Source organism: Electrophorus electricus, chromosome 12 (assembly GCF_041902795.1).
Source record: "Electrophorus electricus isolate QZ-2024a chromosome 12, ASM4190279v1, whole genome shotgun sequence".
Taxonomy (NCBI): domain Eukaryota; kingdom Metazoa; phylum Chordata; class Actinopteri; order Gymnotiformes; family Gymnotidae; genus Electrophorus; species Electrophorus electricus.
The window spans coordinates 5,189,699-5,214,401 of NC_137508.1; the positions used below are offsets into that span (position 1 = coordinate 5,189,699).

At 42.0% G+C, this 24,703-nt stretch overlaps 2 protein-coding genes and 1 long non-coding RNA gene across 10 annotated transcripts in view; 1 reads left to right on the top strand and 2 right to left on the bottom strand.

Moving 5' to 3' along the window:
* Positions 1-1,556: 1,556 nt before the first annotated feature.
* Positions 1,557-3,370, bottom strand: LOC145660384 (uncharacterized). The gene is made up of 3 exons (XR_014126718.1): positions 3,244-3,370; positions 1,786-1,844; positions 1,557-1,693 (listed from the first exon to the last, which is right to left on the bottom strand). It is a non-coding gene; the product is annotated as an uncharacterized LOC145660384 (long non-coding RNA).
* Positions 1,598-4,090, top strand: dusp13a (dual specificity phosphatase 13a). Of its 3 annotated transcripts, XR_014126717.1 has the most exons (5): positions 1,598-1,728; positions 2,304-2,432; positions 2,809-3,030; positions 3,302-3,609; positions 3,876-4,090. XR_014126717.1 is itself a non-coding variant. In XM_081725236.1 (4 exons), coding segments are annotated over exons 1-4 (561 nt in total). In that variant the 5' UTR covers positions 1,598-1,726; the 3' UTR covers positions 3,510-4,087. The 3 variants fall into 3 exon arrangements, 2 of the variants coding, with proteins under 2 accessions (XP_081581362.1, XP_081581363.1); XM_081725236.1 differs by having other exon boundaries at positions 3,302-4,087; XM_081725237.1 differs by lacking the exon at positions 3,876-4,090 and having other exon boundaries at positions 2,809-2,997; positions 3,298-3,433.
* Positions 4,091-9,791: 5,701 nt separating this feature from the next.
* Positions 9,792-24,703, bottom strand: part of kat6b (K(lysine) acetyltransferase 6B) — a 28,983-nt gene continuing 14,071 nt past the window's right edge. For 4 of the 6 annotated variants that reach the window (XM_027017605.3, XM_081724608.1, XM_081724607.1 and 1 more), the window contains exons 3-17: positions 24,572-24,680; positions 23,739-23,854; positions 23,510-23,591; positions 22,912-23,044; positions 20,742-21,679; positions 19,924-20,045; positions 19,707-19,816; positions 19,466-19,607; positions 18,597-18,758; positions 18,171-18,264; positions 17,100-17,331; positions 16,118-16,277; positions 14,889-15,110; positions 13,810-14,104; positions 9,792-13,683 (exon numbers count right to left, since the gene is read on the bottom strand). In XM_027017605.3, the coding sequence (XP_026873406.2) occupies positions 11,024-13,683; positions 13,810-14,104; positions 14,889-15,110; positions 16,118-16,277; positions 17,100-17,331; positions 18,171-18,264; positions 18,597-18,758; positions 19,466-19,607; positions 19,707-19,816; positions 19,924-20,045; positions 20,742-21,679; positions 22,912-23,044; positions 23,510-23,591; positions 23,739-23,854; positions 24,572-24,680 (5,577 nt within the window). In that variant the 3' untranslated portion in view covers positions 9,792-11,023. The remainder of the gene's footprint in view (positions 13,684-13,809; positions 14,105-14,888; positions 15,111-16,117; positions 16,278-17,099; positions 17,332-18,170; positions 18,265-18,596; positions 18,759-19,465; positions 19,608-19,706; positions 19,817-19,923; positions 20,046-20,741; positions 21,680-22,911; positions 23,045-23,509; positions 23,592-23,738; positions 23,855-24,571; positions 24,681-24,703) is intronic. The other 2 variants (XM_027017610.3, XM_081724609.1) reach the window with 2 other exon arrangements.

A 24,703-nucleotide genomic window follows, 5' to 3' on the forward strand; every position in this document is an offset into this window, starting at 1 on the left:
ACTAATTAATTTCAGATGAGAAATTAAAATTGATTAGCTCAGGAGGTTGGTGCTGAGCTACAGTAACCCAGCAGCCTTTAGAAGTGGGTGTGTGTTTGACACCAACCCTCTAGGCTGCTGGAGTGTGATGGGGTAATATTAGCCTGTATGAGCCATCAGCAGACAGAGGCCAATTTCCCCCTGCCTCTCCCATTCTGCAGCAGCTCTGACAGCTCAACCTGCAGCTGCACAAACCAGAGGAAGCCAGAGACTCACTTCAGATCACTTCAGAGCTCCTTTGGAGAACGTTCAATTACTACACGACTTTGCATCCTGATTAGTTGTTTGGCATGAAGTAGATGTTGATAAATCATGGTAGTGGCTAAGAAGTAGAGAAGTTAGGAAGTGACTTTAGTTCCTTGGCCTGCCATGTGTATCAGGGGACAGATGTTGCTTGGTATAGCTCAGGTCTGCTTCTCTTCCCTGGAACTGCTGCAGGGGTTATTGATCAATGCATTAACTCGAGTACCACAGAAAGTAGATGCAAGTGTCAATTTTACTATTCTAATTACTCTCTAGTCCAAAGATACAGTATAAGTCAAATGTATGTGTTGCATATTGCTAAGGGAAAACATACATACACATTCTTAAATATACACATAAATCATGCAGCTTTGAAGTACTTAATTTATTTTTTAAAACATTTTAACAAATTGCTTTGCTGTTCACTGCTGTTAATGAATGGCTTGGAAATCCCATCAGTAAGGTACTGGAGCAAATGAGTGCTTAATAAGGCATCCATAGCATTATCCATTAACATAAAAGAAACATATATGCTTCTCCTGGGCATTTGCATTATTACTACTTTGGAACAGTATAGATACACACCTGACATACAAGACAAGGACTTTAATAGCAACAAATTAACAGCAACTACAGTACATATGATTACACAGTGGACTGAATTGTTTCATGTATCACATTACAGTAAAAGCAGATCCTGAACAGAAACAAGTTTGTGTGGCTTTCACACCCAGTGCTGTTAATTCTCTTTTACAGACTTCATAAAGTAGTAATTACCATGGGCCTTAAAGCACATTTCACTGGCAGACAGAGGAGCTCGTAATATAGGACATTTCCCTAGCACACTTCAGCAGGTAAGGACCACAGCTGGAAGTGGGAGATATTTATCACAAATGTTGGCTTTACAAGTTTACACTACCCTTAACACAAGCCAAAAATAAAGGCATAAAATACACTGATATGTAAAATGCACTAACACACAAGCATAACCTCATTCAGCACAAGAATGAACAGACATGATTGGCACAGACATTTTGGCAGTAATGCGAGTTTTACTGTATATATTGTGCACACAGTCAAGATCAGAGAAACACTCAGGCAGGGCTTTGCACACATGTAACATTAACACCAGTAAGTACTGACAGAGAGAGAGAGAGAGAGAGAGAGAGAGAGAGAGAGAGAGAGAGAGAGAGAGAGAGAGAAAAGCAAGAGAGAGAGAGAGAGAGAGAGAGAGAGCGCTTACGAGGTTTCTAAAAGCAAACCAGGCTGCCCACTAAGACCTGGAAGGGGCTTTTGTAGCCATGGAGGTTTATAATTATACACCATTTAAAAAAGGAAACAACCTCCAGAGACATATCTGTGGACTGGCTTGTCGACAACGTCCCTGACCAAGGAGAAAGAAGCAGATGATCTGAAAGAGGGGAGAAGAGACAGAAGCTGAAAAATGTAAGTTCACAGGGGTAGAGAATTTTTGAGCTCCAGAAAACATTTATGGAAACTAACCTGTGTGAAATGCTTGTAGTGCTGGCATTCCACTTAACATTTTCCTCTCCACCTACAAGCTGTAAACACAGCCCAAAATCATTACTTGCCATGAGAGTCAGTGAATGCTGAGTGGGGTAAACTGCCAGAAAAAAGCTTTCTGTTCACTTTAATGCTGTTGCGAGCTGTGTCGCCACACTCTCAGCCCCTTAGCAACGGGCAGGTCTCATAAGCTTTGGCCTCAAGTGGGCTTAACCCGTCTGATAATTCAACTAAAATAAAGACAGAGAGTGAACTGGTTTTAGGGGAATATCATGTTGGTAATGCCAAATAGAGTAATGTACTTTGTGCAGGTACTGGCATAATAACTCATGATGCAATTTTATCATCAACAACATAAACATTTCCCTTTATAGAAATACATTTAATACACATGCTATACACACATAGAATGCATCTCTCTATCCATTAACATTAAAAAGACTCAAAATCTAAGGACAAAATGTGTATACAGATGTTTTATGTGCATTATATACCAGGATGTCTCTTAAGGAGCTGAGTGCCTATGAAACACCATCCATCGCAGAACTGGAGGACTTCCTGTTGGCTGACAGACACCCCACTGGACATGTCAACCAAGTGTGGCCCAGTGTGTATATTGGCAATGAGTATGTACCAGGAAGCAGACCGGCCGTTCATGAGACACTTGCACAAAGTAGCAGGTTGAGAACCCAGATGAATATACAGGTGTGCACTGTCCTATAAGGCTAGGAGTTAGCTGCTTTACTGACAGGTTTGTATACACTAGCAGATCAACTCCCAGCCCACTCATACTTAAAACTGCTGAAAAAGGAGTGCACTAAAGCACGGGTATAGAACCACTGAATTCAGCACATTTGCCACCTTCACATGGTGTGATTCAGTGCAGGAATTGTTTCGAGTAGTAAAGAATTAGTGCAATTCTTGACCACTGTTGCCATGTGAGTGTAAACCCTTCTTAGAAAAAAGATATTACACTGGAAGCACCTTTGTATTTATCTGCAGGGTTGCAGCCCGTGACAAGTCACTGCTGCACAGTATGGGCATCACCCACATTGTGAATGCTGCCAGCAGCCCCCCTCATGTGAACACTGGGCCTCGCTTCTACAGAGACATGGCTATAAATTACTATGGGGTGGAGGCAGATGATTCCAGTGACTTCATCATAAGTGTATTCTTCTACCCAACAGCAAGGTTTATACATGCTGCATTATCCAGCAAAGGCAGGTTTCACAGCAGACTGCACAGAAATAGCAATATGCATGAGAATTGCAGCAACTGACTGTCCTAAAATATACAATAATTGGTTCATTATTTATTATAGACACTATCCAGTGTACTTCCCTGCTAAATAGTTGTTTTCAATCAAATCAGGCATGTTTAAAATCAGCACATTTTTTAAGCAGGCATCATATCAAGCAAGTGCCATCATTGTCACACCTTTTGAAATACCACTTGGCTTCATTGTGGACCAGTACATTTCTTCCATTTCAGGGAGAGTGTTTGTCCATTGCTTGATGGGAGTCAGCCGCTCCGCCACACTCGTCTTGGCTTTTCTCATGATCTGTGAGGAGCTGACCTTACTGGAGGCAGTGCGAGTGGTCCGGCAGCACAGAGACATCTGCCCAAACCCTGGCTTCATCAATCAGCTCCGTCACCTCGACATGCGCCTCGTCCGTGAAAGGAAAAGAAAGCTAGAAGCTTAAAGCACTGTAAATAGAAATTCAACAATGATGTGACAAAGCCTTCAAAATCTTCAAAAGTACAACCCTCTGGGTTTTAGCCCTCTGTTCCCAAACCTATCAGGTAAGATTTCATTTACCAATATGCCTTTCATGACAGTAGCAAACTGGATATTGGAGGGGCAATTGAATCGTTGGCTCATAAACAGTTATTAACTTCCAAAGGGCAACAGGGTTGCAAAATAAATGGCAGGGTTTTTTTTAGTTCCTTCCAGATGGCATGTGCTTTGAACTTCTTCCAGAAGGAGTCTCTGAGCATGTGTTTAAATGTTTTTTTCAACTCTTGTGACATGAGATGCTTGTGGCATGCTCTTCATTATGTGAACACAGGGCCAGAGCAGCCTGCATGGCTGGATGTCTTGAAGGCCTGATCCCCTGCACAGCCTCTCTAATGGTTATCATATGCTTTAATACTGTTTATATGTTTGGCCATGTTTGGCCACACAATCCATGTGTGGTATAATCCACTGTTTTTTCCTATGAACTATCTGGCTATTTATTAAAAAATAATAATACATTTTATATATATATATATATATATATATATATATATATATATATATATATATATATATATATATATATATATATATATATATATATCTGCATTAATACGTAGATAAAGTAGAATGAATAGATAAAGATTCCTTGCATGTTTATATAAATAAATATCTGAAAATTTACAGGAAACATGCAGTGTCATCCTTTGTATGTAGACATTGTGACTGTAGAGGCAGAATTGCAAGACTGATGTGCTTAATTGATTTGCATCAACAGTAACAGTCAAGTCACATGTACACCCCCACATCACACTCGCATTTTATTAACTAGCAAATTAATTCTGCAATGCAGCATTTCGATTTGATGCTTTTTTGAGTGTTAAGATTTTCCTCTCCAGAGTAGCTCCTGAAGACAAATCTTGAAGCTCCACATGCCAGACGCAGTATGAGACATCATCTATATCTGACCTGCAGTGTCTGCTGTGGACAAACGGCCTGCCCTCCAGACCTGTCAGTCGGGTTTTGCCCAGCCAGTATGTAGGGGATGAATGAGTAATGACCTATCACAGTGTCTTGGTGTTCATCCATCCCTGAGCAAAACAGACACACACCAAATATCAGCACTGTCCAAGATAACACCACACAACCTGTGCACCCTATATTCATAGGCAAACAAACTTTATCAGCTCAAATGAATTATAGGAATGGTAAGGACCTACATGAGCAATAAATTAAATTGATTTAACTGGGTTATTATCAAAATTTCTAGAAAGACAGATGATTTTAATGTGTCGTAACCACATCATTTAAGTGTATAATATGCGAAAAAGGCATGGACTGTGAACTGAGGCTTGTGCGTATCATTAGCTTGGCTGATGGGCCACATCACATTCCTGTCTCCTCAGGCAGAGAGGTGGTTGGTTATGCCTGGAGGCTTCAGTTTCTTCAAAGTATTTCAGCTCCTCTTCTACCTGCACTGATGCTGCACAAAATGGAAAGTCTGGCATATCTGACTCCTTCAGATTTTCAAAATGAGTGAGGATAGATTGTGAGGCGACAGCTGAGTAAGACCATGTCAGTGACCGACAATGTTTTTTGAAAAATGGAGAAGCAATGTATTTGTGCCACCAAGTAGCAGTCTCCTGTCCACAATGAGCCTGCTCACTGCCATCACGGTCTTGCCATGTTTCACCCTCACTGAAGCCATCATCACTCCTTGAAAGGAGACTTCTGCCCAACCATTCTGCCAATTTTCAAAGAACTGGCCAGACCCATGAACCCCAGAAAGGAGAGAATTCATACAAAATAGCAAATACAACTTCTGGCAAATTCACTTTGAGGTTTGTAGAAAACGTATGACCCCAATTCACAGACTGTGTGAAAATTAACACAAGCACCATGTCCACTGTGGGGTTTAGTGTGCCCACAATTTTAATTCAAGAGGATTATAAATAACTTCTCCTCGAGGGTGTTATCTCAGGTACAAGCTATGAATAACTCCTTCCCCTCTCATACTGTGAACATTTTCCCATTTTTCTACAATGTTGACATAGGTTACATTTCATTTAAGGTTGCAAATGCCTCAAAAAGTACATAAAGCATTAGGTTGGATAGACTTGTGGGTGGCAAACACTATTTGTGCATGTGTCTTATGATTTTAGATTTATGAAAATTAAGACCTGAAGCATATCTGAAACAATGCAACCACATTAGTCGGGGAAGAAGAGAGATTTCAAGGTTGAAGGAATAAGTGAACCTGACAAAACAATAAAAGGAATCCAACACGATCCGTTTAATGACCTCCCTGTCAAGGTGAGTGATGGCGAGGACTGAGGATGTGAGGGAGAAAACATGCAGCGCTGATGGCTCTGAAAACTCTCTCTGCAGAGATGATTCATGTGTCTTTTTCACATATCTGGGAAGTGAAAAAGCAATTACCATCCCATTTAGAGCAGCCAAGCTCGTATTACAGAAACTCTGTTAAAGTCGGCTCAAAAAGGAAACACCTTTTGGATTAAATTACAAGTCCTGCTCTGCCGAGATTTCCTATTTTTGTCAAATTGGACTCTTTTTAGTCACTGGGCCTCAGGAAGGCCAGCTGCCAGTAGAAGGTCTCCCAGCCGGCAGCGTGACGAGAGAAGAAGGGGCCGGTGGAATTGAGCCCAGCCTGGCTTGTCCTACGGGCCAGGAGATGCACTTTCTGGCCCTTTAGCAGATATGCCATATCCAAAAAACATGACTTGTCATGAGGCCAAAATACTAATGTTTCCACATATGTTGACCCTATTTATATTATTTATACATATGCAAAAATGTCCAGCTATCTCCTGTTCTGTGGTAGGGAGGTTTCTTTTCTTAAACAAGACAAATGGAACATGAGTTAGAGTACAAGATGTTTTATACATGGTCAACTAACTTCCACTGTGATCCTAAGATGGGTGAATTACAAGGCACAAATTGTGCTGTATGTGCTAGGACAGTCTATATAACAGACATACTTAATGTTTTCTACACTTAATATATGTAAGTAATGCAAATCTGAAGACTCAGCATGTTCCAATTATAGAACATCTATTGCATTAGCAAGGCCTTCATGAGGAGTCAGCCCTTTTTATTCATTTATTTTTGATGTACTGCCATCCTCCTGCCACCATGCTAAAAAAAGATTTAGAATTTAGTTTTGTTACCTTTATTCCACTTTGACTACATGCATTAATACACGTTAATAGCCTAAAAACATTATATATATATATATATATATATATATATATATATATATATATATATTTATTTCAAACTAGGGTGTGATGTTGCACTCTGACCTGTGAGAAAACCTGCCAAATTAAGTGATTAAGTGATATTGTGACCAGAATAATGACATAATTAGCTGGCATGAGAGTGAGAGTGAAATGCAGTCAGGCTCTTTGCCAGGGGTGCCCAGCTGCAGTGGGCACATCCATTATGCTGACTGCCCAGCACACTGTGTTAAGATCTTAGGGCTGTGCATGTTCTTCTCCATAATATTAGCCCCTGCTGCACACTGATAAGGTCAAGACTCATACATTAATGGCCTAAAATTATCATATGAGATCTGGTGCCTGTTATGAGCTGACAAGACATGGAGTTCAGCAACACAGTCCAGCTACCTTTGAATGCAAGTCCATCCATCGATAGATAGATACTTAATTAGCTGTGCAAGCAAAGTGCTTATGAGGACATAGAAGGTGGACATAACCAAGATCCATCCTTTATAACTTCAGAAGCACTCAGAACTGCTCTAGATGTGCTATATGCAAATTTATTAACACCATTAAAATACATAGCACAAAAGGATCGGTTGTTATCACCTGCTCCACCTCATGCATTACCCTGGGAGCTGTCTGCTTTATTACTTGTAAGAGATGTAATCAGCTTTACACTGGAGAAACCAATAAAGGCTTGCTGATCAGAATTATGCATTTCTTATTCCCAGTGGCAAAGCATATTTATACTAATGGACATTGCATAAATGGCATATCTGTTTGCATTGCCAGTTGTTCCTATGGCAGCAAAGAAGTTAGGAAACTCAAAAAAGAACTCTCAGAACTTTAGAACTCCATGGAATGAATGTTTAAACATCTACTTGTTCTAATATAAACTGGTTCCTCCTGCTAAAACTTTGGAATCACATAGAGACCTCTGAAAAATGTTGTTTCTCTGAAAACCTTGTGTACTTCACTATTGTGAATCACTCTCTCCCTCATTTAGCTGACGCTTTTATCCAAAGTGACTTACAATTATGACTGAGTACAACTTGAGCAATTGAGGGTGAAGAGCCTTGCTCAGGAGCTCAACAGTGGCAACTTGACAGTGGTGGGGCTGAACCCACAGCCCCACCAACCCACAATCCCGCAATCTTCTGATTACAAGTCAAGTAACTTAACCACTGAGCTACCATTGCCCTGCTTATATTTATTTATATAAAATCTCCATGCTGAGGGGATGAAGTCTTAACAGCAGAAACTGTAAGTATTCTAATATGCTTGGCTATAACCATAACATCTCTGTACTTACGAGACCTGATGGTGTTTATCTGGGTATCTGTACTCTATCTACAGGGGAGAATCCAAATAACATGCCTCAACTCAGTGTGCTGCTAATTAATGGTAATCAGTTCAGAAGAGAGTTGAAGTGTAATCAGGCACCAAAATATTAATTTAATTTGATCATAGAAGTAGCCATTTATAGTACATTTGGAAAATATATTTATCCATAATCATAGCAGTGGAAATGCATATGAAATGATCAAGCTTTAAAGTCTTAATATAAAAAGGAGAGGATTTTTTAGTTTTATTTTACACACACACACACACACACACACCAGAGCAAAACAAAACACTTGCAAACCAATGTTCTGTGATCCAGACGTACATCACACCTGGGGTATACGAGCTGGAGAAACTTCTGGAAAGACACAGGAGCAGTATACATCCACGTCAGTGAAGTCTGCCGCTGTGTCTACATTGGCACTGAGTAAACAAGGAGAGTCAAAAAAAACCCCAAACAAACAAACCCCAAACACATACTCTCCCAGCTTGGAATTTGGAATACTTGAGATGACTCTTAAAGGACGGGTGGCGGACAATTAATACAATGCTTAAATTTGCTTAGTGGCTGTGGGTATAAGCCACTGCACTACATGATCACCAATTTCAATAATTGTTGATGCACATTCCCAGTAAGACGGTTCTAGAGCACCACAACCTGGGAAAATAACATCCTCAATGCAGCCGAGCGAAAATGGAATAATGTTGCCACAGGTCCAGACTACTACCATGGCATGAACGTTACTATGGAGCGGAGGCAGAAGACATTCGGACTTTAACTTCTGAGTTTTTCTATCAAATGATTTCTTGACCATCCACTCAGCATCCCAGAAAATGGGTGAAGAAACAAGACACAGAAATAGGCTTAGTAGAATTTTAAATCTTAAAAGCAGAATACACAGTGCAACTTTTTTTTTTTTTTTAAACCCAATTCTCTTTACACAGCTCTACCTAGGAATACCAATTTCTTACATCAGTGGCGATTAAGATCTTAGTAGTTTACAATAACTATTTCAAACTAACCGAAACCAACTTGAACCAGTTTCAATGACTGACATCAAAACGTTCACTCATGCACTGAAATCGTTTTGGGTAAATTGCTTATGCACTGTTACGAGAAGTTGATCACTATTTTTGGCTTGTATATCTTTAAAGATATGATTGTTGTTAAGGCCATTGAAAATGTGAAGGAAAGATGATGCAGTCTGCCCAACAGGGGATTTCCATAGCAGCTCCAAGCAGATGTTCAAATACCAGAAGAAAGGCGCAAAACAAAAAATTGAAAACACAGCCAGAGACTCTGCAGTCATTAAGTGATTTATGCATTTGGATACACTTGATGCGATGCAATTTGATCACCTCTATTGATCAATTTATAAGGGGGTGGGTGGCTGGCTGTTTGTTTCTCTCAGCAAAAGTTCTAAGGATCGCACATATCTCTGTTGAAAATTTTAATCTGTTACCATATGACCAAGAGAGGATATTTTAAAAATTGAGTTCCGATACTTTAAGTAAATGCATTAGGAAGGGCTGGCACAACTATTCCTAGATATACAAAAATATTGAATGGATGAAAATGACAGATGAATGGTTCTTGCAGTGCACCATTAAAGAGCTGGCAGAGAAGAGGCTGAACATTACACAGATAGTCCAGACCCAGGTTTAAGTGTCAGTGGCTCATCATAATTTATTTTATGCTAAAATGTACAGCATTTAAGTGACCGACTAAAAAGGTAACTCATAAATACAGGACTGTTGCTCCATTAATTAGTACAGTCAGGATATCCCTCTTACGTCAAACTGCCATTCTGTACAGGTACAAAGGCTACAAAATAAGCTATACAAACAGACACCGATACAATTTACCTTTATACATGCCATCTGTTTTGTCTATTAACAAGGCTACTGTTCTACATTTCAGTAAAATATAAATCAGATGTTTTATAAAGATAAAAAAATCTACAGATGGAATGAAAATGTACGTTTAAAGGCATTTCATAAAAGACCAACTTTGGAGTAAATGGACAATTTCTGAACTCTGCCTTATGAAATGGTTCTGTATCCCCTCTGCTTTATTTAGAATTCTACATGTACAAATACTGACATTTACTTCGCTATTTTGACTGAAATTGCTTTAGTTTGTATAAAAACAGAAAGCTGCCTCAGGTAAAGAAACTTGTTAAAAAGTAACAAATTATACACAATTAGCAATAGAACCTTCGAAGCTGAACACCCAAAAACATGACGATGTTTAAAATCTTTACAGTATTAGAATCAACAAAAATATAGTTTAATTTTTCCTTCCATAAGAGGGAAACCTAACCAAGGCCATACATTTAATATAAAATTGCTTGCTTTTAAGCACAACACTGTACAGTACTACTTTGATGCACTGTCACTAACAAAGACGTTATAGCATGCTAAGTTTCACCTTACACTTAAAAAAATATAAAAGCAGATTTACAATAATTTAAATATGAAGGCATGAGTACAGACTTAAAAACATAACCTTGCGATTGCTAAACAGTTACATTGAAAAGGCATACAATGCAGGCACATTTAAAGGTTCCATAATGCAAGTCCCAAAACAAAACAAAAACCATTAAAAAAAACAAAACAAAAAAAACCCCAATGTAATCCCAATTAAACTGCAATACAGTTCGACAGGATGTACATTTAAATGTTACATTAAATTTTGATGTAAGGCTTCCCATAAATAGGGAAAAAGCTAAAGATTAGCCATTAAACACAACTTTTTTTGCATTCTTACCAAGTGCTGGTTTTTTCATAAAAATCCATAAAAGGGAACATTAAGAACAAAAATCAACACAAGAACAAGTCATCAAGGTGACTTTCATTTCATGACTCTTTAGAATACAAAGGTCATGAGCGATTATCGTCTCATATAAGGCCCATTTAAGGGTTGTTTAGACATGCCAGTGTTCACATAACCATGGTGGCCTGCTGGACTGTACATCATATTGCCGTGTGGAGTAGCCTGCATGGGCTGCTGTGGGTAAGGCTGGGTACCCATCATGCCCATCTGCATAGAGTACTGTGGAGATTGATTCATATAGGTGGGGTTGCCATGATAGCCCCCATTCATCATGGGCTGCGTCACCCTGTATGTATTCATTGCGTTTAGTGGCGCCATATTCACATTCACGTTCATGGAGTTGACGTTATAAGCCGGAGCAGGCATGAGGTTCACACCCATGTTCACGCGAGGTGGCATGGCGAGCGTCCTGCTAGGCGCCTGCATGGTTACAGTCTGTGGACCTCTGCCATACATCTGCTGTTGGTGGTGAGGAAGCGGGGCCGATTTTGAGCGTATCGATACGGGGTGATGGTGATGGTTCTTAGGGGCCATTTGTGTCTGTAGTCTCTGGGAAGGTGGCAAGTTCATGTTGGGTGTGGCCATGTTGCGCTGCAGCATCATGGGGGGTGGAGTCATGTTAGGAGGTGGAGTCATCGTGGCTTGTGTCTGGGGACCCCCGCCTGTGACTGTATGTGGAGGCTGAGACAGGGACACGAGCGTGGGGTTGTGAGGGCCGAGCTGCGAGGACACAGAGCCGTTGTTGTTGGCGTAAGACGTGATGGGGTGCGATGCAGAGTGGCTGAAGGGCAGTGGGTGGTCTATGAGAGTGTTGGTAAGCTGCTGGAGCTTAGCCAGGCTGAACGTAGCTGAGGGCTGTGCGTAATGCCCGCCCACATACTCGCCCTGGCCCATCCTCTCATATAGCCCTAGGTTGGTGGAGGGATTGTTGGACTCGGGGATGTCGGGAAGCTGCATGGGTGGAGGAAAGCTGGCAGACATAGAGCAGTGCGACAGAGGCTGCTGGTGGTGCTGATGCTGATGCTGATGGTGCGGGTGTGGGTGGTGATGGTGGTGGCTGTGGTGGTGCCCATGACTGTGGCCGTGTGCGTGTCCGTGCGTGTGCCCATGTCCGTGGGTGTGCCCGTGACTGGGCTGTCTCTCTGGTACACAGCCTTGAGGGGATTTGACACCGCAGCCCTGTGGAGAGCTCATGCTGTTCTGCTGGAGCATACTGCAGGCGCCACTATTGTTCACTACGGGGCCGGCCATCTGCTGGGACACGGCACAGCTGCTCTGTCCATGGCTGCCACCAGAGGAGAGGTTGCCATAGGAACAGCTGCTCTGGGAGGAGGCGCCAGCGCTAGCACCGGTGCCACAAATGCTGCCGCCCAGTGTGGAGTCATAGCTGCTGGGATTCTCGTAGTTCTCGGTGGTGCTCTCGATGCTGCCCAGGTCACTGAAGCCACTGTCCACCACCTGCTGGGAGTGGTCTGACACAGAAGGCACGTCCATCATCGGACTGGTCTCCATGTTATGGAGGGAGTGCACAGAGATGGCGCTCTGTTCTGGGCTGATCTGCGTGTAGCTGCTTTCTAGAATGGACACAGCTGGGCTGCTAACTGATCGCACGGATTGGCTGGGGTGAGAGTGTACGGAGGACAGTGGGCTGCTGTGATCCGACTGCTGGCAGTCGTCAACAGGAGTCATTTGAGGGCTCTGGTCCACGTGTACATATCTCTGCAGGCTCTGGCAGGCCTCCTGGGTCTCCACACAGTCCTGGAAGTGCCTCTCTTGCTCAGCCTCCTGTGTAAGGGACTGGACAGCCTGAGCGGTTTCCATGTCTATCTCTGGACAAATACTGTGGTCCTCCTTTATTGCCGGGGTCAGAGGACCAGGATCTTTCTGGTGGACATTCTGAATGCTCTCGTCCTCCTCCTCCTCCTCTTCTGACTCAGAGTCTGGATGATGCTCTGAGTCCACAGTACTGTCCTGCACAGCCATGTTGATGAGGCTGCTATCGGGGACCAGCTCTCCCGAACACTGCAGAGGAAGGTTTTCCTCGGCACACAGGCTCGGAGCAGGATCAGGGTTATCCAAAGGCTCTCTCTCAGGTACTGGTATAGGGTCTTCCTTCCTCAGCTCACTGGAATCCACATGACCATCATCCTCATCATCTGCATCATGATCTTCCACATGAGTGGGTTCTGGCTCTTCATCCTCCTCTTCCTCCTCGTCACGCTCCTGCGGGCCACGGGGGACCCTGCAATCGTGCGCCTCCTCTGGCTCTTGCTCCCTCCCCTCCTCAGTATACCCAGTGGACTGCTCACCATAATCCACAGGCCCTGGTGCAGCCTCCTGACTCTCAGCACCACAGGGAGAAGCATCCACAGAGTCAGGCTTATTGAGAGTTTCACCATCGTCATGTTCTGCTTCCTGCACTTCAGGGCTGGGCGTCTCTGAGACCGAAGTGTGCAGCTCTGCCGCCACAGTCTCAGGCTCCTTGCAGGGCTCACCGTCTTCAGGAGCAGATGCAGGGCTGCCCATGTGCTCCTCCTCTGGCTCCTGCTCCACACTGACCATTGGCGTCTCCGGAGGCGTGTAGAGGTTCAGCTTAAAGCCCATCTTTCTCTCTTTCTTAAGCCTCCACTTGGGGGGCCCACGCTTTACCCCTTTGGGCCACCCTTTCTTTCGCTTCACAGGTCGAGGATTGTCCTTTTTCACTGCATCCGTAATACCTTCGTAGATCAAATCAAAACATGGAATTGCATGTGACTGGCAGTCAACAAACGTCAGTTTAAAAAGAAAAGCACAAAAATCAATCAAAACCTTGCACATTCTAACACACACAAACAAATCATTACCTTCTACGTTCTCTCCTTCATGTTGATTTAAATGATTGTCATCATCTTGTCTCTCCCTCTTCCTTGGCCTGCCTGGCCTGCGCACAGCTGCTCTTCTCCTCCTCTCCTCTTCCTCTTCTTCCTCACTGTCATCCCGTCTGATGGAGAGCTCTAGCTGGGGCGCAGGGCTCTCCACGTCAGAGTTGTCAAACGGCTCATCCAGCACCTCAGTCCTCTCAGAGATAGTTTCTGTGGTGACGCTGCTATTAATGCGCACTCTCCTCCGGCCTCTTTTCTTCTGCAGAGTGCCTCCTCTCTGGGAGAGGGAATATATTCACCATCAGATTTCTTCCCATGTTTTCTCAAAGGGAATGCCATTTATGTGCAGATTACAAAAACTCTCAACAGCAAAAACAATAACAGCCTTCTTTGCTAAAATTACACAGACCAAGAGCAACTTATTATCGACCATGTCTTTGGGTCACCAAAGGAAGCATGTAATATGTGAAGAGAGATGACACAGACATGATGTTAGACACGGTCATCATGGCAAGATTTTTGATTAAATTGTCCCTAGTGACCTCTAAACCATAAAGGACAGTTTTGGATGAAACGGATACAATTAAGGACGATGCTAAACATAGGGAACTGCAACCACATTCTGAATGGGCCACCTCATGATCTAAATACAAAGCTCCATCATTCAGACCACAGGGTCTAAGTCACAGGCCATTCATTTGGAAGGCTCTGTGAGCATAAAACCCCAAATGAGAGGATGCAGGATCAGCGTGACCACAGGTTCCTCACAACATGCTCTTTACTGGAGTTCACTCACTCTCCTGAGACATCCTGGGGTTTGCTAATCCTAATGTAAATATCTTAGCATTGCATCAAAAGACAATCTTTTGTTTTGATAAGGAGACATTCACTTAATATACTAAACAGATCCAGAATAACATTTCTGAATCATGAAAGACAATAACTCTCAGAACAAAATGCATGAGCACATGAGGCATTCCTGCAAACTGGTGCATACAAAAAAGTGGTGTCCAGCAAAATGACATTCAGAGAGATTGTTGAGCAGTAAGATCAAAACTTACCTTTCGCTTGAGCCCTGGTAAAGACTGCGACTGGACTGAAGCATCATCACTGCTGCTCTCCTCACTCACTTCCAAGTCTCTCTCAATGGTGCCAGGGAACAGTGACTCAGGGTGACTCCTGCTGTAGTTCTTACACTTGGTGAGAGGAGGCATTCGACTGCTGAAGGTCATCCCTGTTCTCATGTCAGTGGTTGATGCACTGCATTCTCCAGGGTCCTCCATCTATTGTTCATAAGAAACATGAACAGGGGCTTACATTAACCAGTTTGCGCTGACTGCAGCCCCACAGACAAATGACCTTTCTAAGACATCCACTCTAATTTACCAGGATTACTGCAATACAGACTGCCTGCTGATAAGCTGTTGATCTAAGCAACATTTATTTTTAAGCATCCATGGAAGATTGCATTTCATGGGACATTCAGGGGTATTAATAATGTAGAGATTTGATTTGGGTCACTCAGGAAGCTCAGTTAGCACTCAGAAAATGCTCTCGGCTATATCTGTGAACTCTGCCTGAACTCACAGCCAAATGAAGAGATATATTTAGAAAGTTTTACATGAGTGCCATCTGGAAACTAATGATGCAGAACGGCATAGGAGTGAGTGACCCGCACTGATCAGCAAATTCATGATTGTGATATGATCCAACTACACAACATGATCCATTTAAAAGAGCAAGCCTTGTTTTCATACAGTGCAGCCATCCTCTGCCTATTCAAATGCATTTCAAGTTAACAGAATTCAAGTGAGGTTACTGGACTATTAGAGAATATTTGTCAAATATGGCTAAAATGACACAGTAGTAGCGATCCTAACAAAGACAACACACAACTGTTTGAATCAGAGGGGCAAAAAATGTTAACCAAGTATGGCCACAGCCATGTTTCCAGCTAAGCAAGGTATGCAAGTTACACCAGGGTGACCTTACACTCCGAGACAGCATGGAACCGTTAAAAAAAAAAATTAAAGAAATAAGTCACCACACCACCCAAAACAAGTACTTTATCATTGTGGTCAGTGCTGATAAATCTGAATGGTATTGCAAGGCCAGCCTAAACAAAATCCAAACCACCAATGTATTTGTGGCATATCTAGACACCCAGTATAGTAGCCCAAGAAAGCATATAGTATGGGGACACCTATAACATCAATGAGAAGCCACCAATCATTCAAGAACAATTAACAGAGCTTTTCTAATAAGATGAGACCCTGAGGATGACCCCTACCTCTGCCTCTGGTCCTTGCTGCCCCTCCAGTGGGTTTCTGTAGACTGACCCAACAGGGTTCCAGATGAGACACTCGGGGTCGACCTCATAAAGACGTGGTTTCTCCCTCAGCTGTGCCATGTGCCTCTGGATCATCTGATGCTTTCGGATAACAACAAATCTATCCAAGCAAACAAAACAAAAGGCTCTGATGAACAAAGACATCAATGCATGGCTCACTGTACTGGTGCACTGGGCTGTTTATAGAATATTTTAGTTTGATATCATGATGTCAAAACAACTGTGTGCAAGCAGCAACAATCATTTTCAAGGGTCTATATCCTACACATTTTCTTTTCTTTAATATTTTTCCTTACAATTAACCTGTGACTATACACCAAAAACAACCAGCCAATCAATACACAACTGATTTCCATCCTCTTTTTTTTAACCCATAGAATTAAAACAGGCTGCTTCTCTTACTGAGCCTTTAGGACAGATAGGAATCGAGCTCTCTTCTGATAGGCTGCCTTATACTGTGCCTCATTTAAAAAGCACCAAGATGAAACATGCTTGAGAACTGCAAGGTAGGAGGGCAGGGCTGAATGCTGTAAGGTGAATGGGGGTAATATGCAAATGAGTATCACGACATCAGAAAAATGTGATTTCACAATGGGCTGTTTTTGTACCTTTATATATATATATATATATATATATATATATATAAAAGTGTGTGTGTGTGGGCTGTACGGACTGGGAGAGTGAATGGTGCATTTTGAAACTTTAACAATGTTTCCATATTACTTCTGAAATGTGTTTTTTTAATAAAATGAAGGAAATTCAGTTTTCCATGATCCAAGCATCTAAGCACAAGCTACAGTTTACCTAGTATGCTTAAAATCTGGTATAGCATCACATGTCAAAGACTTGATCTATAGACTACAGGGTCTGTCAGGAAGCGTTTGTGGGTATGACTGACAGACAGCACGGGAGCCCAACCAACCTGCCATCCTGCACATCAATCATGCTGAGCTGCTGGAGTGTGGTGGCGATGTCATGTGGACACATGCCCGTGGCTTTGCTCATTCCCTTGATGCTGACACTTTTATCTGGGTGGTTGTGCAGGTACTCCAGGATGACACTTTTCCAATACGCCAAGTAGGATAGACGACCCAGATCTGATAGAGGCTTCTCCGGGGAGCCGGCCTGGCCCTCCTGCCTACTGAGTAAGTAACCTGGAAAGGGAAAAGTGAAAGGGGGGGGGGGGGGGGAGAGAGAGGAAACAAAAAAAAAAGGTTTATGAAGGGTGATGTCGGATTGGTTGAGTGGCAGCTTTTATTTGTCTTGTTTACACAAACACGGCATCTTGGTTTTGTGTAGATCTCAGAGGCACAGAAGGATTTTTATGTTTCATTTTTCAAAGGCTCTGTTGTTCTGATGTTTTAAAAGCCTCACATCTCAAAGAGCAGGCCAGTTTGCAGCCACTCCTCAGCCTCCTCTAGACACTCGGATACATGCTGTGAGGTGTAACAGCGCGGGAGGCACTAGAGGTGGGTACAGCAGGACACAATGCTGGCCCACAGACTGGAGACCACCCCCCCCCCCCCCCCGCCCTGAATCAGCTGGCTGGTGTGGGTGTAAGGAGTAGGCTGTGATTACTAAACAAAGAGAAATGGGCCTGATTAAAGGGCTGCTTTAGCCATGATTAGACACGGGGTGCAGCCCTCACACGGCACGCTTTTATTAACAGCTATCAGCTTCATTAATGCAGCCACCTGGGACGAGCTCTCGGAGGATGGCCACACAGCAGTCACACTTCAATGAGTATATAGGGACATTGCCCTATTGTACAATAATTACAGAAATGTACATTTGAAATTCTCAAAATCAAGAATAAAAACCTACATTAATGCATGGCCAGTTATCTTTATATTGTGTCAAATCATGCTAATTGTGTACTTGGCCACATACCCCTTCTGTTCTGTATGCAGTTAGGAGCAATGACCCTCTTGATGATGACTTACATATAAAATAAAGCTACTAAGACTTCAAAAACAGTTCATAAATAACTTACTGAAATCAATAAGGAACCTCCCAAATCCTTGCCTTTGGTAGTGGGGCATAATCATTATGCAGGAGACATTGTACTTCTGCTGGCAAAGCTTTTCCTGAGAGAGAGAGAGAGAGAGAGAGAAAAAACGTGTGTATGTCAGAGCACTGCCAACGCAGGCAATTCACTGCACCTGCTGCTGTCCTTAACTGAACCGAGTAAAACTGCAGTGTTTTCTCTGCATTTTCTCAGATTCTGGTAGAAGGCTGATGTACAGCAATGAGCAGTACATTGCAAAAAAAGATACAGGTTCATGGCTCCTTCCCAGTAATGATACAGGGTCTCACATCAGTAAGCAATTACTAAAGTAGAGAAATTGTAGTAACACATACAAAAACAAAAACAAAAAACTTTCATAATATAAAATGGGATACACAGAGCATCTTGTACCTTTGAGAAGTATCCTACAAGATGGCAGCCTTTCTCATCATTTTGAGTTAGAATGTAGAAAAGGAAAGGCTCCACATCATAGTACAGCGTCTTGTGGTCAAGAAAAAGCTTTGCAAGCAAGCAAAGATTTTGACAGAAAATTTTGCTAACATTTCCATCAACCTAAATAAGACAGAAAAGGACAATTCATTATATCTTAAAAATGGCTGCAATATGTAAAGATTATATTTATGCTGTGCTGAGCACAGAACTTAAAATCAGCTTAATTCAATTAAACTTGGATAAAATGTTCTGATTCAAAGCACCTGATGCAGAAATTAATAACAGGCTTTTATTACAACTGGCAATTATTCTTGTTCAACACATTTGCACCCAAGCCATTTTACAGTCTATTTAATGGTCTTAAGAGACCTCTGAAACTTTCAGATAGGTCCCAAGTGCAATTTACAGAAATGACAAATACGAATCAATGGCTTCTGCTTGTAGTCCACAGAGATTTTCCCATTCCAAATATTAGAACAACAAGACAGCAAATAGTAGAGCATTAAATTAACAGTGCTAATTTATGATGATTACAGACCCTGCAAGGATCTATGAATTTCTACCCAAATTTGGAGAGCTTTTTAAGCATTCAAAAAGTGTCTGGATGATTACTAACTCCGGGAGGGTTAAAACTCACTGTTAACCAAAATTAGTTAATTCATGCAGGTCAAGTTCCCATCCAAGCTCTTGACATGTGTTTGATGGCTGAGCCTGGCGGATCAATACCCTTCATTTCTGAATATGGCACTCTTGGCGACATTACAAATGTAGATTTGATTAAATTAGGATGCAGATGCTTAAAGACAAACTGAAGAGGATATACTGACCTCAAACACAGAAAGGTTATCTTTTCTGTAGATCTCATTAGCTGGTGGATGAAACCAGCCACACTTCTGTAAATGCCTCTGCAGAATGTTCCGACTTTTCATGTACTTCAAACAGAACTCGCAAAGATAAAGTTTCGGTAATCTGAGGTAAAGGCACATTCATCAATTAAATAATGTAGATTAATTAAAAGACTCGGGTATTTATTTAATATTTTTCATCTAATGGTAATAGAGCAGTTACCTTGAATATTCTGGAGGATAAGGCGACGAGTACCATGTCTGTATTTCATATTTCCCGAACTCTATCAACGAGGGATACTGGACTTGATCGCTGCTACGTAGTTCAGTCCTCTGTTCGCAAAACAAGCAAACATGGGCTATTGTGCATGTATGCGTTTGTTTATGTATACACACAGGCATGAACATATTTATGTAGGCATGCGCACATCTCCCCTCACCTTTGCAGTGAGCTCTTGGGCTTGCCTGAATATCTTAATGTCTTCTTCAGTTACTTGATCACTGGGTGAAGGCATCCTTCCATCTTGAGTCTCACGTTTTAGGCATCTCAAGGCATTTAACACTGCAAAATTTAAAAAAAACAAACAAACAAACAAAAAAAACCAAACAAAAACAAAACAAAAAAGAAAAACAACCACTTCAGAAACAAGCACAATAAAAACCAAGCAAAATGAGTAACATACTATGCGTTTTAATAAATGTACCTTATAAAACTGACAGTACCAAAACAGCATATATATTAAAACAAAAAAACAAAACAAAACAAAAAAAACACACTGACCACAATATGACTGCTATAACCATGATATTTAATAAACAAAAAGGATGTTGGTCATGAAAAAAAAAACAAGACAAAAAATAAATTAAAATAAATTTAAAAAAAAAAAAAAAAAGAGAAGGGCCCAGACAGAAGGGTTATGGGAAATGGAAACATTCGGCATTAGTGTGATTAAAACAGGGAAGGGAAAAAAAAAAAAAAAAATTAAATTCAAATGATGAAGTTTGAAAGGCAGAACTAAGCATGAGCGCTTGAATAGCCAGTTAAAAGCAGCATACGGTTGTTTGCAATTTAGTGGCTTCAGAACATAAATGTGGAAATAAAAAAGGTGTCATTATAAATGGGGAGGAGAAGAAGAAAAAAAAAAAAAAAAAAAAAAAAAAAAAAAAAAGGTGTTATTTTGCATTAAGCAGAATGCCTTAAGAGGATTGAGAAGTGAGAGCTGGTTGGCCGCGTTGGGAGTTCAGGCCCTGTGCTTACCATGGTTTTGGTCAGGCTTAATTCTTCCGTCTGCCAAGCTGCCCCTCCCTGGCGTGGGGTTCCCTCTCTGAGGGGAGGCCTTAAACCTAAACCTGCCTAGCAGTCTGTGCTTTTTCAAGAAGGGAGCTCGTTTGAAATGGTGCGCTGTCTTAAAGGGCCGGCCTCTCTTGGGTGCCCAGCCCGAGGCTGAGCAGGACACGGATGCTAGCTTGCTACTGAACCCTTTGATGGGCTTGTTTCCGTGGTGCTGCAAAGGCGTTTTGGGTGAGGAGGAAGCGTCCTGGGTGCATCGCCCTCGCTTTGGCGGTGCATAGCTGGGGAGTCCCTTCTGCCGGGACTGTCCCTGAGTGGCATAGATGTGAGACAGTCCATCAAAGAGTCCCTTTAGCTGGCTGCTGCCGGGGAGGCTGCTGAGGGAGGGGCCGCTAGACTGGGATGAGGAGCTCTGCGGGGAGTGGGCAGAGGGAGGAGAGGGGGACTGACCGGGGTTCAGAGAGCTGGGGCTGGGTCCCGGTAAAGGGCTGGGTGTAGCCAGCATGCTAGATTGGGCAGTTAACCTTTGGCTGGTACCTGGTGCCGTCGAGCTGGAATGAGGATCGCGCAGCCGCTTCCCATAGCCCCGTTTCTTAGGCCTATGATGCTCAGAAGAGTCTGACGCCTCACCACGCACGCGTCGGCCCAAGGGGGATGGTGTAAAAAATTTGGAGAGGCCGTCAATGAGGCTTTTGGTTTTCTTGTTGTAGGGGGGCAGCATGGTGAGGGCAGTGAGAGAGGCTGGGGTAGATGTAAGGGGATCGGTGAGGCTCAAGCGGCTCCGGGCATCTGTGGTGGGTGCAATGATGCTGGATGAGGGTGGGGTGCAGAGAGTGCTCTTAAGACCCCTACCATGTTCCTCTCTCTCTGACAGCTCAAGGGATCTTGCATCACCACTGACAGGCCTGTAGTAAGAGTCAATAAGTAAAATGAAAATGTCAGCGTTCTATCTAAAATATAAATGTAGTAATAAATAAAATAATAATAAAAAAAGGCCACAAACAAAAAACCCACAAAACCACACAGTTGTAGAAGTTTAAGATTGGATTCCATGAGTGGTGTAACAGTTAATTACTTTACTTGTCCTGTCCTACTATTTTTAACAGCACAACGTTTTATGTTTCTGTACCCAAGTATTTCATTTTCACTTATTTACTCCATATGCAAGTCCAATATCCCACTTTTTACACATTTACCTTGTTAGCTACTTAATTTGGATGAAGTAGGCATGTGGGTGGTGTAATTGTATTACAGGTTGTTTAAAAAGAGTTGGACAAATGACAGGGTTCTACAAATTAAAACACTGCATTCACGAAAGCCAATAACTTTTTAAAAAGCCAAGAACATTCTTCCATTAACTCTAACTAGACCAGTAAACAGATACATTCACCATGGCCATGATTCTTACATAACATGACATTTTCTTTGCCTGCAAGGAGCTAAAGATATCGCAGCTGTCAAGAGGTTCAGCACAAGATGGGCAAATCATTTGCTAGTTGGCTACAGTGATGCTACCTAGTCTTTGTCCTGAAGCTTAATGGCAAGGGTGATCAATAGCACTATATTAGCCATTAGAAATTACAGTAATGTTTTGCATACAAGAAAAAAAAGAAAAATCCACCATTATTAAAAAGTGTGCATTACTCAAGCCCTTTTCTGGAAGGCCTACTTTCAAATTTTTCTGCTTTTATTCAGGTCCTAGATTTTCGTCCATTTTATACTGCATTCCAACATGTCTAACATCATCTTACAGGCATGTTACTCTGAAGGTAATATTTTTCAAAAATAAAGAAGCAATCTCTATAGCAGGACTGTTCAAACACCCAGGGCACCCTTCAGCTCTACTGCTAGTACATTCACTCATCCCCACTCCACAGGCAGGACTTTTTTTTAAGCAGACTGTAGAATGCCCTTGGCTAACTGCGCACTGTTAGTATCTTGTAAGTATAATATGGTTCCACCAAGACAAAAATCTGAAAGCTTTTTATTTATAAGAAAAAAAAAAAAAAAAAAAAAAAAAAAAAAAAAAAAAAAGAAAAAGTTCACAGTTTAGCAAACACTTTAGACATTAGAATTATTACCCTAAGCATGAAACAAAACATGAGAGACCCAGGGTGAAAGAAAACAGTTGTCGTACATTGCTGGATGTGTGAAATGTTTCCTGGGCCTTCCTGGCCTTGTATATCGCCTTTTGATCTGGGCTGCTGTTTTGTGCAGCAGTCGTTTCTCCTCTTGCTCCTTTGGCCTGCATACTTGGCAGATCCACATTCCTGGGGGAAGTCCAATGAGAGAGCAAGATGGAGCAAGACAAAGAAGAAGAAAGAAAGAGCAGCCTTTTAGGCAGAGATAGTCAAGTCTACATACACAGCTCTTGAAGTATCTGTACTGCTGACCCATGGATAATTCTTTCTTATGAGGAAATTCAGTCAAAGAAAGAAAGAAAGAATGAATATGTTTATTCAGCCAACCTGCAATTAATCTGAGGCAGACTTGCTGCCAATGGAAAAGGAAAGATGACAAAACTGAGCTAGGAGAGGCACATCATCTTGCTGTTATGCAACACGGAGCCTTTGAGCAAATTGCCATTTCTTTTAATAAGCAATTTACTGAATGCAAGTCACTCACTTATTCTTAAGTTAACAGTGCAGAGACTCCTACCAACATATGTATATTTGATTGGTGCTCTGACATTTTCTGCTAACAAAGAGACAGATTTGGTGGAAAGATTCCAGTACCTTTTGGCATTCGTGAGAGTGGTGGGTCACAACACTCCATATGGAACCCCCTATCACAGGAGTCACAGAACAGCATCTCGTCCTACGGCCAAAAACACAAAGCAGCATGTTAGCCTAGCTCCCATTTACAAACCACTAAGCCATTTCTTGACACATGAGCCTCTCCCTCATTTAAAATCACTTTGAAACCTAAAAAAGTAAGTTGCAATGTCAGAACAAAGACACTTACAGCATTTTTCCCCTGAATTTGACAGGAACTGCACGTTTTGCATTCAATGCATTGCCATCGCAGCGCCTTCACATTTGTTGTCAAATCAGCCGAGAACTTCAGACAAGAAGGATGGCCTTGAAGAATAAATTTCAAAAGATAAAAACACTTCAACATAGGTAGCCTAACTACAGTCCTACTTTAGCTGGAAAAGGAAACATTTTGATGTTTTAAAAACTACAAAAGCATCATTTGTAAGGTTTAAAAAAAAAATCTGCAGAGAAACTTCCCTCACAAAGAAAGGACGACTTGGCCTTAAATATTTGCACATTGGATCAACAATGCAGAAAGCCATGCGTGAAGACCTTCCAAGATCAGTGGTTAAATGCACGGTGTTATCAAGCTAATTAAAGATAATTTGATCTTAACGAGGCAGAAACAGTACGTGTGCACAATTTAATGGCAATCAATCCATTCTAGTCATGTGAAGGCATGCTTGCGTCTGTCTCCAAGGTCTGCAATCCAGCTGTGTTTTACAGCGAGAACACATTTTTCTGTACTTTTATGAACACTTAATGAAAGCCACCCCCATGTTGTGCAGTCAAACTCTGCCATATAAAATGTCACCGGGAGCATTTATTCCTTGTGGCATTTCAAAATAATTGTTCAAAGCAAAGTGCTATACAAGAGCAGTACGTAATTTAACAGCAACTTAGCAATTCATGTTGGGGCGGGGGAGAATTCACTTGCAAGCTACGTTGAGGTGGAAATACTACAGCTAGCAAAAATTGTTGTCCTGATTCGTCAGTAACTACAGTGTAAAGTGCATCCAGTATTTATTAAAAAGGTCTTACCACTGCTCCCACAGTCTGCACATGAGAGAAGCTCTTCAGGTTTCTTGTCTCGATTGGACTCCTTTGTACCCAAACAGAAGCTGCATATAGGTATTGGATCAGCACGAGGCTAGAAGCATGAAAAAAATAAAA

Coding starts and splice junctions, on each gene's coding strand:
- dusp13a (XM_081725236.1), top strand. Junction 2,433..2,808: donor AGTGTGTATATTGGCAATGA/GTATGTACCAGG, acceptor ATTTATCTGCAG/GGTTGCAGCCCGTGACAAGT. Junction 3,031..3,301: donor GCATTATCCAGCAAAGGCAG/GTTTCACAGCAG, acceptor CATTTCAGGGAG/AGTGTTTGTCCATTGCTTGA.